We start from the raw sequence: 13,520 nt of genomic DNA on the forward strand, positions 1-13,520 counted from the left end.
CAGCAGCGTAGAGGCATTCTCCTGCATTGTACCAGGTGCTTCACTGATCACATTACAAAGCAGCACACAACACAAACTGCAACTCTGAAGAATTGGGCGCAAGCTCTGCTTGGGGAAACAAATATGCGGCCGTGAGCAACTGCATAACTGAGACGTCGTTTGCTGCCGTCTGGTGCTGTTCATGTGGGTGGACAGAGGGCGGGCGAGTGCTGGTACGCCAGTATCCAGCACAGGCAACGTCACAGACACGTCACTACCTCAAGTTCACGACACGGCCGCTAGATGGGGTATTTTACGAAAAGTGCATCGAATTCATTCTTTTCCGCTAGTTTCAGCCTGAAAATAAATTTGTGCCAAGCAATCATTTGGGATGAAAATTGCACCCACAAAAATTTTGGTCACTGTCTCTTTAAAGCCACCTTTGGTGCAATACAGATGTATTGCGCCTGTATTTGCGCCTGGTTAGCTAAGATGGTAGAGTGGTTGTCCCAGAAAGGCTGTGGTCCCGGGTTCGAATCCCTGGACCAGGACAAATTTTTCTTACACTGCAAAGCTTTTCTTTTGAGGAACCCATATGGGATTTCCTTTGTAGCACTTAGCTACGTTTGGGTGGATGTCTCATTTTCCCTTTATTAATTACTTCCCTCCACCTTGCGGGTATCCGTTGAACCATTACCATATTTACTTGCATAATGATCGCACTCACTCAATGATTGCATCCCTGAATTTGGACGTCAAAATTCAATTTTTTTCTTTGCTGTGTAATGACCGCACCCCGAACTTGCTGCAGCAATATGTCGTGTGCCAAGTCTAGCTAATTATCGTGCTTACCATCTGTTGAATGGTGTCAAATGCTACGCAAACGAATCTTCAACACATACCAAGTGGTCTGCATGCACCAAACATTCTTAAGCAGATGCCCCATTTTATTTCTTTCATCACTTTCCACACTTTCATGAAAAAAAAAAAAACTACAACCAAACTTGCCTTGGCTTAATAATTTGAAGGCTTTTTAATGGTTGTGGTCAACAACAAAAAAAAAGGCGCCCTTTGATTCTTCTCATCGGCACTCATGGGCACACAACAAATCGCGAGCGGCAACGATAGTAGCCACGTTTACACTGATATGTTAGAAGTGTACCCTATTCATGCGCCGACGCTTGTAACACAGCTAAGATATTCACCCACTCATAGCGGAAATGTGCCGTATTAGGATAGTGGTGAAGACTGTGGGGATGCGCGACTCTCGCGCGTCCCCTGATGTTTTTCCCGCATAGCGCGTCTCCTGTAATCCCGCTTCGCCGCGTGGCCTGCGTGACGTCCGCGGCGGTCGATGTGGTTGAAGCGCAGTCCGAGAGATGGCGCGAGTGTTGCGCTGCTAAGGCCGCCTCACGGCAGGGTTACTTGGGGGCGCAGGGCAGAACGGGCTGTTTCTTCCCCGGCGGGTCGGCGCGCGACGTGGACGTCCCGCGCGCGCGTGCGGCGACCCATGCTTCTGCGAGACCGCCTCGTGTGGCCGCCTGTGAATGCGCCACCGTTGGCGTGGCCGAACACGCGAACGACCAGGCGTTGGGATCCAGCATGGGGCGAACATATTCGCTCGCTTCCAGTCACGGTTAGTCGGACTTCTGGATTTGTCGCGCGCCCATCGGCATGTTTTGTGGGTAGCAACTCGGCTAGCAGGCATTGATCTATGAAAGGTGCAATAAATGCCCTTGTGATTGTTTGCACAACTGTGTACTGTCGTTCCTTTGTCCCAAGAGCACGGGTGAGAGAACCCCCACAAGACAAATGCCGCAGTTTCCGCAACAGACGTACCATGTGTTTCTATGTTCCTATGGTGGGGAGGCCAGTGCCCCTCCCCACCACCTTCCTCCATCCGGCTGCTGATTGTGTTCATTCGTTTAACTGCTTCCTGGGCGCTCCAATTGCGTGTAACAAGCTGCGGCTGTGAGGCATTAAAGAATGGCACTCCTATAACAACTGGAAGGAGGTGTCACTGGTTGCAAGCGATATGCGAGTACCGCCGAGGCATCGCTTTGGTGGCCCCAATGGGGGCCCTTTAAAAATTGCGACAATGCTGCCGTGGCAGCCTGTCAGCTTGAGAAATCCAGAGGAAACGCTGAGGTGGGATCGCCACAAGCATCTCAACACGTACTTCGCACTGGCATGCACGAGAAAACCCTACATGCCTCAGCCTTGCATGCTTTGCACGAAGCTTGCCGACATCCTCCTCCAAGGCATCCAGGTGCTCCACATAATGCACTCTAGGTTCCTCATGAAAACGAAACCCTGGAGGGACTGAATCATCTGCCGGACCTCCTATGAGAAGAACGTTGAGGCAGCCTACTGTACCGACACATCGCTGGCGTTGTCGCCATCTCTATCCGATGCAGGCACATTCACGACGATCGCCTCATTGGTTAGAAGCACTTAGTTTCCAAATACATAGCCGCGTGCTTTGTTTTTACCGGCAACGTCGTACATTGCCAATGGTCAGCGGTTGGATGAGCCATATTCTGTTTCGGCTGTGAGTCAAACGAGGCTGAGAAATCACAAGGCCAGGAATGATTTCGACGCAACCAAGAAAGATGAACACTGGCGGTTACGCTGTTTACAGAACTGCACTGAATGAGGAGCCAGCAAGCAATCTGGAAGCAGTGCAGTCGACGCAGTCCAGTCATGTTTCGGAGGGTGACGTGGCGCAGAGCTATGGGTGCAGCGCATTTGTGTCCAGAGGGGTGGAAAGGCGACTGGAGAGAGGCACGCAGAGAATGCTGGAAAATGAGCACACGGTGGATGTTGGGGCAGCGGCCTATTGTGCAGCGGCTTGAATTTTTCGTTTTGTTTTTTTCTTTTCGATGATATTGCATTTCACTACCATTCCGCTTGGACACCCAGCAGCCAAAGTTCATTATTACAACCAATAAGGCGGCATTGGGGCATTGTAGTAAGCTGGTTATTTCACCATGGAAAACATACAAAAATTGACGATGAAGTTCACGGTGCAGCAGCTTCTCATTGTAATAACAGATATATTGGTAAACTGGTATCGTTATAAGTGGGTTTGACTGTATAGGTAATTTGATATATAACATAAAAATATTATACAAAAATTTTCAAGGGGATTTTACAGCCATTCATTCTACACAATAATTTGTTACATGTGGGTTCAATATACAGTCAAACCCGGCTATATCGAACTTGCAAAAAAACGCCTATCAGTTCGATATAGAGCATAATTCGATATATCCCTGCTAAATAATTGGATGTCATAAAAGCACATACCATTTATAAAATCATTTTATTGGTGAAAATAGCTTAGTTTCGCACGCAGTAGTCCTGCATTTTCTTCTGCTTGGGCAATTTCGCTGCCTGCGACGCACGCACTTTTCCACATGGTCAGCGTCGGAGCAGCTGAGGCCGCAACCTTCCGCATTCGCGCAGAAGCACCGACTAGCGTGAGCGCACCAATCACTTCGGAGGATGTGGGCCAAGGACCGGCGTTGCTTTCCTCATTGTGCCCACTTTCACTTGTGCTCGGTACGATGTCGGCAATGTAGTCTTCGTTTTCGGGCTCTCCTGTGGTCGCGACACCATCATTTGCGCTCACAAACTCGTCCACCGTTGATTCGTCAACAGCTTCCGGAAATTCTGACAGCTCGCTCCGAACTTCGGAAACATCGACAATGACTTCTTCGCATTCATCAGGATTTAGTCATCACCGAGCATGCGAAAGTCGGCACGGCTGAAGCAATTTCAGATGAACCACTCGCACACGGCCCTGAGTACGCGTCGGGCGCCACGGGCACCGGGTCGCGAGTTTGGCCGCTTTAGCTGTAATCTCCCCCTTCAAGATCGTGCTGAGACTGCTCCTCGGAATCTTGTACGCTGCGGGGACATCTGACTTCTTATCGCGTTCGATCCTATTTATGACTTCGAGATTCACGACATAAGGCGAATTTTGCCGCATCACGGCAACACTGTGGGAGACGGCCTACAAGGCGCACACACAGTGAACCAGAAAAGCAGCGAGACAACTCGCACTTCCGCCATCCTGCACGACGAGGGCACAAGAGCCTCTGATTGGCTGTCTGAGCAAGCGCTGCGGGCGGGCCAGGATCATTTTTTGCTTTTGCAGGGGGGTGTTGACGGCTCGTCCGAGACAGGGCGGTCACGGTAGGGAGAGCGGTTGGATAGAGCCACGCCGCGGGGTTTCCCGCGACCGGGAGGGAAAGCCAACTTCCGGGGGCACTTTCTGCCGCTTGACGTTCGATATATCGTGAGTCGCTGCTTTTTTTGTTCGACGTAAGTGTAATTTTTGCTATACATACTCATTGTAACTATACCGTGTCCAGAAATTGTTCGATATATAGAATAATTCGATGTAAACGGGTTCAATATAGTCGGGTTCGACTGTATCTGCATTCAGCTGTACAGTCGAACCCGGCTATATCGAACTCGCAAAAAAACGCCTATCAGTTTGATATAGAGCATAATTCGATATAAGCCTGCTAAATAATTGGATGTCATAAAAGCAGATACCATTTATAAAATCACTTTATTGATTAAACTAGCTTAGTTTCGCACGAAATAGTCCTGCATTTTCTTCTGCTTTGGTAATTTCGCTGCCTGCGATGCACGCACTTTTCTACATTAAGGAGTCGGAGCAGCTGAGGCCGCAACTTTCCGCATTCGTGCAGAAGCACCGGACTAGTGCGAGCGCACCAATCACTTCGGAGGATGTGGGCCAAGGACCGTCGTTGCGTTCCTCATTGTGCCCACTTTCGCTTGTGCTCGGTACGATGTCGGCAATGTAGTCTTCGTTTTCGGGCTCTCCCGTGGTCGCGACACATCATTTGTGCTCACAAACTCATCCACCGTTGTTTCATCAACAGCTTCCGGAAATTCTGACAGTTCGCTCCAAACTTCGGCAACACTGGCAACGGCTTCGTCGCATTCATCAGAATTTACGGTTATCACCGAGCACGCGGAAGTCGGCACGGCTGAAGCAATTTCAGATTAACCACTCTTACACGGCCGTGCGTACGGGTCGGGCGCCACGGGCACCGGGTTGCGAGTTTGGACGCTTTAGCCCTAATCTCCCCCTTATTCTTCAAGATCGTGCCGAGAGTGCTCCTCGGAATCTTGTGCTTTGCGAGGACATCCAACTTCTCACCGCGTTCGACACGATTTATGATTGCGAGCTTCACGATGAAAGGCAAATTCTTCCGCTTCATCACGGCAACACTGCGAGAGAAGGCCTACAAGGCGCACACAAAAACAGCGAGACAAGTCGCACTTTCGCCATCTTGCATGACGAGGGCACAAGAGCATCTGCTTGGCTGTCTGAGCAAGCGCTGTGGGCGGGCCAGGATCATTTTTTGGAGGGGGGGTGCCGACGGCTCGTCCGAGGCAGCGCGGTCACGGTAGGGAGAGCGGTTGGCTGGAGCCGCGCAGCCGGATTTTCTCCGCCACCGCGAGGGAAAGCCAACTTCCGGGGGCACTTTCCGCCGCTTGACGTTCGATATATCGGGTGTCGCTGCTATTTTTGTTCGATGTAAGCGTAATTTTTGCGATATATACTCATTGTAACTATATCGTGTCCAGAAATTGTTCGATAAATAGAATAATTCGATGAAAACGGGTTCGATATAGTCGGGTTCGACTGTATATGTTGGCTCTGTTCAGTTATTGTTCTAAGGTTTATGTCCTGGGCAATCTTGCAGTGTTCACCACAGGCAGCTGTTTACCTTTTACATTCTTTTAAGCAGAGCTGTGTGCTTCAGCCAAATGGTTCACAATCTCTTGCTAATTTAATCCTGACAATTTATCATTCCATTGGCCTTCGTCTTTCTCTCTCGTTGGTGCTTTAGATGAGTCACTGTTCCTGGACGCAGTCATCAACCAACTGGACTGGCTTTCGGTCCAGTTTAAACTAGTTCCTGCATACACTCTCTACATGGCCTGCCGCTACCGGGCTTCCACACACTTTCGACCTGAGACAAGCCCCACTGAGCGTGCGCAACGGCTGACGGCACTTGCCACCAATATAGGAGCTCGAGTGCGGGTAGCTGTGGAACAGCAACAACGAGACTCTGGGCCACTGGCCTTCTGGCTGGCCAATGCCAGTGAGCTGCTGCACTTCCTGCGACAGGACCGGCACCTCAGTGCCTACACCTTGGATGCTCAGGACCTGCTGACCGAGGCACTCCAGCTGGCATTCCGGCAGCTTGTTGCAGCACAGAGGCGCGAGTTGGCCCAGGCTTTGCCTCGTGCTTTTCTCAGCCCGGATACGGCCACAGATGCACCAATTGGTGAGTCCCCCCTTTGCGAAAGCGGAGGCAGTAGTAGTGTTGACATGGATGCGGTAGAAGCGTAGCATATTAATTTACCGTATTGCACATGCCCATGTGCCACCGTTTGTGCATTTTCCTGTCCAACGAGCTAAAACCATGTACAGTAGAACCCCGCTGTTACGTTCCTCACTGCTGCGTTTTCCCGGCTGCTACGTCGTTTTCATCCGGTCCCGGCATAGCTTCCATAGGATCCAATGTATAAGGAACCCCGCTGTTACGTCGTAGCTGTGAAAACGTTCCCGCATGATACGTCGCAACTTAGCCCCCCGAACCCGCCTGGGCTAAAGTAGGCAACGCGCTCCAACCGCCATTTTGTCTTTTGACGAGTTTTGGCCGGGCTTGGCTATGGAACTGGCTGCAAGAAGCCGCACGCCAGTTCGAGAGGCCGCCATCGAATTGGCGTGCGGCTTCTTGCAGCCAGCTCCATAACCAAGCCCGGCCAAAACTCGCCAAAAGCCAAAATGGCGGTCACATACGACGACTACGTCGCCGTGGATGTTGTTGTCGGGACGTCAGAGTGTCAGAGCATCGCCGAGATCGTTGGGATCTCGGTCGCGAGTGAAGTCGCAGACTGCGATGCACGAGCCGCATGATGCCGGGGAGTTGCCAAATCGTAGCTTTCGAAAAGCCGTTGCGGCTCTGGACCTCCTCCGCAGGTACGTCGCACCTCACAGCGACGCTGACAGCAATGCGGCCTTCCAGGCTATTGAGAAACGTGTGGTGATTTCTAGCGAGCGAAAGAAACGGCAAGCCACAATTCTGGACTTTTTTTTAGGTCCTAAGCGCACTCTGTGGAAATAAATTGTCTATAGTTGAAGCTGCACTTTTTTTCATTCATTTTCGGAGCTTTCCTCACTGTTGCGTTTTCCCGGCTGTTACGTTTGTTTTCCCCAGTCCGGTGAAAAACGTATGAACGGGGTTCCACTGTAGTGTCTTATTGCTGGCACTTCCAATAACCATGCTTTTGCTGTCATGTGAAATACACCGAAAGTACTTGCATGGTAACAGCTACATTCCATCAGGTTCTCCTTCATTTGTTGGCGTGAGCAAATTTACACGGCGCTTATTTTGCAGAATCGTACCATATTCTATCAGGATATTAAAGCTTGCTGTGCATTGTCGTGTTCCTGCAACGAACGACACCGTCTTGAACGGGAATGAACCCCGGCCTTTATTGCTTCGTGGTATATATACATATGTGTGCATGTCACGCATGCGCAGGGCATCGCATCAAGAGCCGTGGCATGACAAGAACTAAACACGATAACGCAGCAGCAACGATTATGCCACATCTCCCCTTTTCCAACAAATTAACAACCAACTAAATAATCATAAACACAGTCAAAAGAAACATGCTGCATTGCATTCAGAAATCCCGTAACGGTATGGTTTTCTTACAGCTCTACCGAATCGCGTAATGTATTCGCCTGGTACCTGCTGCGAAACATTACCCTGATCCTCTGTGGGTTCACCTTGGAGGGCTTGGAAGTTGGGCTGATTGCTAACTTCTGCATTTTCCAGGCTAGGGGGAAACTCGTATGTCTCGTTGTACGAGTCTGGAATTCTGCTTGGCGCTTGCTTGACTAGAGATTTCCTGCTGCGTTCGATCTGGATGCCGCTCTCCAATGCGACGACATACGACTGCGGCCATTTTGCCCGCTGACAAATGACGCCTTCCCGCCTGCAGTCCTTGACCCAGACAGAATCACCGGGTGCCAATGAGACCAGGTGTCGGGCTGCATGACGGCGGTCATAATTTTGCCGCTGCTTTTCCCGGACAACTGCATCCTCCTTCCGTACCTCTTTCAGGTTGGGTGTCTTTGGTACCAGCCTGTTCGGATGGAGAGGCAGGGTTGTACGAAGCCGCCGCCCCATGAGCAGCTCCGCTGGCATCTTGCCTAGTGGTCCCGGGGTGTCCCTGTAGGCTATAACAGAGCCAAATAGGGATCATGATACTTTAGCAGTAGCCCTTTTACCGTTTTCACCATTCGTTCTATCTCTCCGTTTGCCTGCGGGTACCTAGGGCTGCACATCACACCTTTGAATCCACAGGCCTTCACGAACTGCTTAAATTCTTCACTGACAATTTGAGCACCATTGTCCGTGACAAGCACTTCGGGTATACCGTGCCTAGTGAAGACGTCTTTGACGTGACCAACAACATCAGTACTGGTGAGCGATTCCAGTAAACACAATTGTGGAAATAGAGATAGAAAATCCACTAAGAGCAAATAGTTACGGCCCTTGAGATGGAAGATATCTGCTGCGACCCTTTGCCAAGGTCGAATAGGTGTCTTGGTTGGGATCATTGGTTCACTCCGCTGTTCTCGAAACTGCAAACACACGCGGCAATTGACAACCAAAGAAGCATGTTGAGAGCTCAAGCCTGACCACCAAACAGACTCCCTTGCTCTCGCCCTGCATCTCACAATACCTTGATGACCTTCGTGAAGCAGACTTAACATTCTATTCTGTAGCAAGAGTGGCACAACGAGGCGAGTGCCATGCATGAGAACCCCTTTACAGAAGCTCAATGTTGCGTGATACTGCAAATATGGCCTCATAACGCTTGATAGCGAAGTTGGGCCCGGCCAGCCTTTACAAAGGTAACAGCAGCACAACGTACGGCAGGTCTCGTCCTTTGCCTGCTCTTCGGCGACCAGTCTAAAGTGATCCGATTCACCCAACTCTGATAATGCACCAGTAACAAACGAGTTCACTTCATCCACAGAAAGAAAGTTCTTGGTTTTTTGCCCTCGCACTGGCGCTCTAGAAAGTACATCAGCAATTTCCAAATTTTTCCCAGGAACATATTCGACCTCAAAACTGAATCGCATCAGACACATTCGGAATCTCTGAATGCGCGGCGGTACCAAATCTAGAGGAGTCTTTCCTAGCAAAGTCACCAGCGGTTTGTGATCCGTCTCCACCGTTATGTTGTGGGATCTCCCCTCCCGTGCTCTTGGGACAAAGGAACGACAACACAGTAGTGGAAACAGTCACAAGGGCATTTACTGCACCTTTCATAGATCAATGCCTGCTAGCCGAGTTGCTATCCACAAAACATGCCGATGGGCGCGCAACAAATCTTGAAGTCCGACTCACCGCGACCGGAAAACGAGCGAATATGTTCGCCCCATGCTGGATCCCAACGCCTGGTCATTCGCATGTACTGTCACTCGAATGGTGGCGCATTCCAAGGCGGCCACGCGAGGCGGTCTCGCAGAAGCATCGGTCGGCGGCGCGAAGGATGTCCACGCCGTTCGCCGACCCGCCGGGGAAGAGACAGCCCGTCCTCACCTGCGCCCCCAAGTAACCCTGCCGTGAGGCGGCGTTAGCAGCGCAACACTCGCGCCATCTCTCGAACTGCGCCCCAACCACATCGACCGCTGCGGGCATCACGCAGGCCACGCGGCGAAGCCGGATTACAGGAGACGCGCCATGCGGGAAAAACATATCAGGGGACGCGCGAGAGTCGCGCATCCCCACATCCCCCCAACCTTAAATCACTACATATTCCGGCAAGACATGTGACACGGTCTAACATCAAACTGTGCTTCGCGAACAAGGTAGAACATTAAACAGTGGCCGCGCCGAGGAAATATCCACGCTGTCCATAGCATGCGAGCCGACATTGTCCTTGGGTGCACCGCTGGCATCAGCACGATTCCAGGCCAGGACTCCGGAAACGACGACGCAGTAGTCGGAACGAGCAAGCGTCGCTCGCGCCGACGCGCGCTGCTGGCGAGAGCCGCAGTAGCTGTCGGTGACCGCCGGCTCTTTTGTACGCCGCCGAGGGTTGTGAGATGGATACAGGAGGCCGCCGAAGTCGCTGCGCCGAGCTGGCCACAGCATCACCATCGCCCAGGGTGACTCGATCGTAGTCCGGGGCAGCAGCGCAGACGATGTGCAGGTGACAGCAAGCCAGGGGTGACTCCAATCATGCTGCGCACATTCAACACACTCGGCAAACACTAAAGTAGTGCAAGGGAGAGGAATTATGCATGTGCATCGCCTACGTGGTCCGATGTTCAACTCGGCCAGCAAAAATCGGGCAGCTACTCAGATGCTAAGTTCACGTGAACGAAGCTCGCTTCCTTGAGTCGAACGAGTAATTTCAATTCGTGCGAGGCTAAATAGAATGAGGGAAGCAAATTGCAACACCTCAACGCCACGGTCCACCAGGTTGTGACCCTCCACGTGCGACAGGCAGCTCCGTAAAGCCTTAGGCCTAAAGCGTCGCTAACCTGACAACAACCGGCATCCAAAAACAACACCCAAAATGAGCGCAAAACAGGCAGCCGCGAGGAGACGTCAGCTCTGTGAGGTGGTCCTACTCCGCTCGGTGCACACAGCATCCGAGTTGATGGCGCCCACCGTCCTAGACGGTGTCGGAGCGCCCGGTGCCAGGCCGCAATACCAGTCAGCCCGTAGTGGCACCCGTGGCCCGCAGCCACCCGGCTCCCAGAGCCGCGACTTCATCCGAGTCAAAGAGACAGAAGAAGCTAATTACATAAGAAATTCGGACCACCCACGAGGCTTCCGTACTCACTCGCTTCAGGCTTGCCAATATGCCCCGCGGGCGCTAAGCGTCGCTCTCCCAGGATGCAGACCACGTGGCTCTCGTACTGACGAATGTCATTAAAAAAAACACTTGCGAAAAGGCTTAGCATGTTGACATGTTCAAACACACTACAGCCACCATCACCTCGCTCAAGAAAGCACGCTGCCGACGCTAGCGATCAAAATTCACGCTAGGCCTACGCTTCGGCTCAAACAAAGGTCTCGAACGAAGCAAAACTGTTAAAACTATCGTCCGATGCCCCAAGAGCCCAACGTTGGGCGCCAGATGTGGGATCTCCCCTCCCATGCTCTTGGGACAAAGGAACGACAACACAGTGGTGCAAACAGTCACAAGGGCATTTATTGCACCTTTCATAGATCAATGCCTGCTAGCCGAGTTGCTATCCACAAAACATGCCGATGGGCGCGGGACAAATCTAGAAGTCCAACTCGTCGAGACCGGAAAACGAGCGAATATGTTCGCCCCATGCTGGATCCCAACGCCTGGTCGTTCGCACGTACTGTCACGTGAATGGTGGCGCATTCCAAGGCGGCCACGCGAGGCGGTCTCACAGAAGCATGGGTCGGCGGCGCGCGGGATGTCCACGCCGTTCGCCGACCCGCCGGGGAAGAGACAGCCCGTCCTCCCCTGCGCCCCCAAGTAACCCTGCCGTGAGGCGGCGTTATCAACGCAACACTCGCGCCATCTCTCGCACAGCGCCCCAACCACATCGACCGCCGCGGGCATCACGTAGACCACGCGGCGAAGCCGCATTACAGGAGACGCGCCATGCGGGAAAAACATATCAGGGTACGCGCGAGAGTTGCGCATCCCCACAATGTGTAGTCCACGCACATAACTTTCGAGACGCTCAGTCGCCCATGTTAGAGCTAGGGTCTCCTTTTCAATTTGCACGTAGCGCATTTCTGTTGGAGTCAGTGATCTTGAAACAAATATAACTGGCCGTCTCTCTTTGTTTGGTTGTACCTGAAATAAACCTGCACCTAAACCGTACGACGACGCGTCTGTAGAAAGAATGGTTCGATTCCATGGATCAAACTTTTGCCATACACCTATCAGAACAGATAGCACGTTTTGTGCTGTCAAACGCCATCTGCTGAGGCGTAGCCCAAATCCACTCACTGTGCTTGTGCAGCAACTGACGTAACGGCGCAGTCTTCTCAGCTAAGTCTGGAATAAACCGTGAGCAATGATTTGCAAGACCAAGGAATCTCCGCATATCAGCAACACTTTCAGGCGGCTTCATATCAGTGATTGCTACAACTTTTGCAGGATCCGGCAGTATGCCATCTTTGCTCACTCTGCATCCCAAGAAACATAGCTCTTTTACACTGAACTGACATTTTTCACGGTTCAAAGTTATGCCGGCTTCTGTCAAGCGTTCTAAAGTCTGAAACAATCGCTCATCATGCTCTTTCTGTGAAGAACCAAAGAACACATCGTCATTAAGAAGAACACATCGTCCATTAAGTTTACGACCCCCGGCATTCCATCAAGAATTTCACACATTTGCCTTTGAAAATATTCAGGAGCAGAGGTTATGCCAAACGGCAGGCGTTCAAAGCAATAACGTCCAAAGGGAGTAATAAACGTGGTCAGTAGCTGACAATCCTTGCTTAGCTTTACTTGATGGAATCCCGAGTTCGCGTCAAGTTTAGAAAACACAACTGCTCCGCTTAGTAACCTGTCTCATCCAGAGTGGGGAGCACAAATCGCTCACGTTTCACCCACTTATTGAGTTGAGTCAGGTCGACACATATTCACACTTGCCCGGACGGCTTCAAGACGGGCACTATGCCAGCAACCACTCGGTTGGCCCTTCACCTTTACGAATGACCCCATTCTTTTCCATTTCTTCGAGCTCACGTTTCACGCTGTCCCTCAGCAGGATAGGTATACGACGAGCGGTGTAAATGGCATAGGGCACCGCGTCTGCTTTGAGATTAATACAGTATTCTCCTTTCATGGTACCCAAACCGCAGAACAAAGAGGGGAAGCACGTTTGCACAGCTTGATAGATCGAAACTTCGTCTACAAATTTCACTATTCCCAAAGCTTCTATTGCTGGCAAGCCTAAAATGACATTACTCGCCGAGTTTATGACGAAAACGTCCTGCCTAACCAAACATCGTTTCCACAGAATGTCTGCAGTGAACTGTCTTTTCAGATCTAACACTTCATTGCCTGGCCCCTTTAAGATTACGTTGGAACGCTCTAGAGTCTTGGGTATGCCAGGAAACCATGCTGGAACGTTTACCTCTGCTCCTGTGTCAGTCTTAGCAGACACTGTGACCCCATTAATAGCGACCTGAAGAAAACAAGCTCTTGCAATTGTACCAGCTAAAGTCCCAACAAAATAGATGGCACACTCTGTTTGCTCACTCAGTGTAGCTGTCCGGGGAACACTGCACAAATCTACCTCGGATGCGCTTCCTTTGGCGATCGTGAAGTTCTGCTTTTGTGGGCAGACCACGGTGAAGTGTCCCCATCGTTGGCACCTGTAGCAGATTGCCCCTCTTGCAGGGCACGATGAGGTCAAATGACGGGCCCTGCCGCAAGCCGCACACTTTCGGACG

The 13,520-nt window shown here is 51.4% G+C and overlaps 1 protein-coding gene across 1 annotated transcript in view; it reads left to right on the forward strand.

Annotated features, from left to right (window-relative positions):
- Positions 1-13,520, forward strand: part of cno (adherens junction formation factor afadin) — a 185,087-nt gene that overhangs the window by 52,382 nt on the left and 119,185 nt on the right. The window contains exon 10 of the mRNA XM_075669816.1: positions 5,877-6,317. Coding sequence (XP_075525931.1) covers positions 5,877-6,317 — 441 coding nt within the window. The remainder of the gene's footprint in view (positions 1-5,876; positions 6,318-13,520) is intronic.

Source organism: Dermacentor variabilis, chromosome 9 (genome assembly GCF_050947875.1).
Source record: "Dermacentor variabilis isolate Ectoservices chromosome 9, ASM5094787v1, whole genome shotgun sequence".
Lineage (NCBI taxonomy): Eukaryota > Metazoa > Arthropoda > Arachnida > Ixodida > Ixodidae > Dermacentor > Dermacentor variabilis.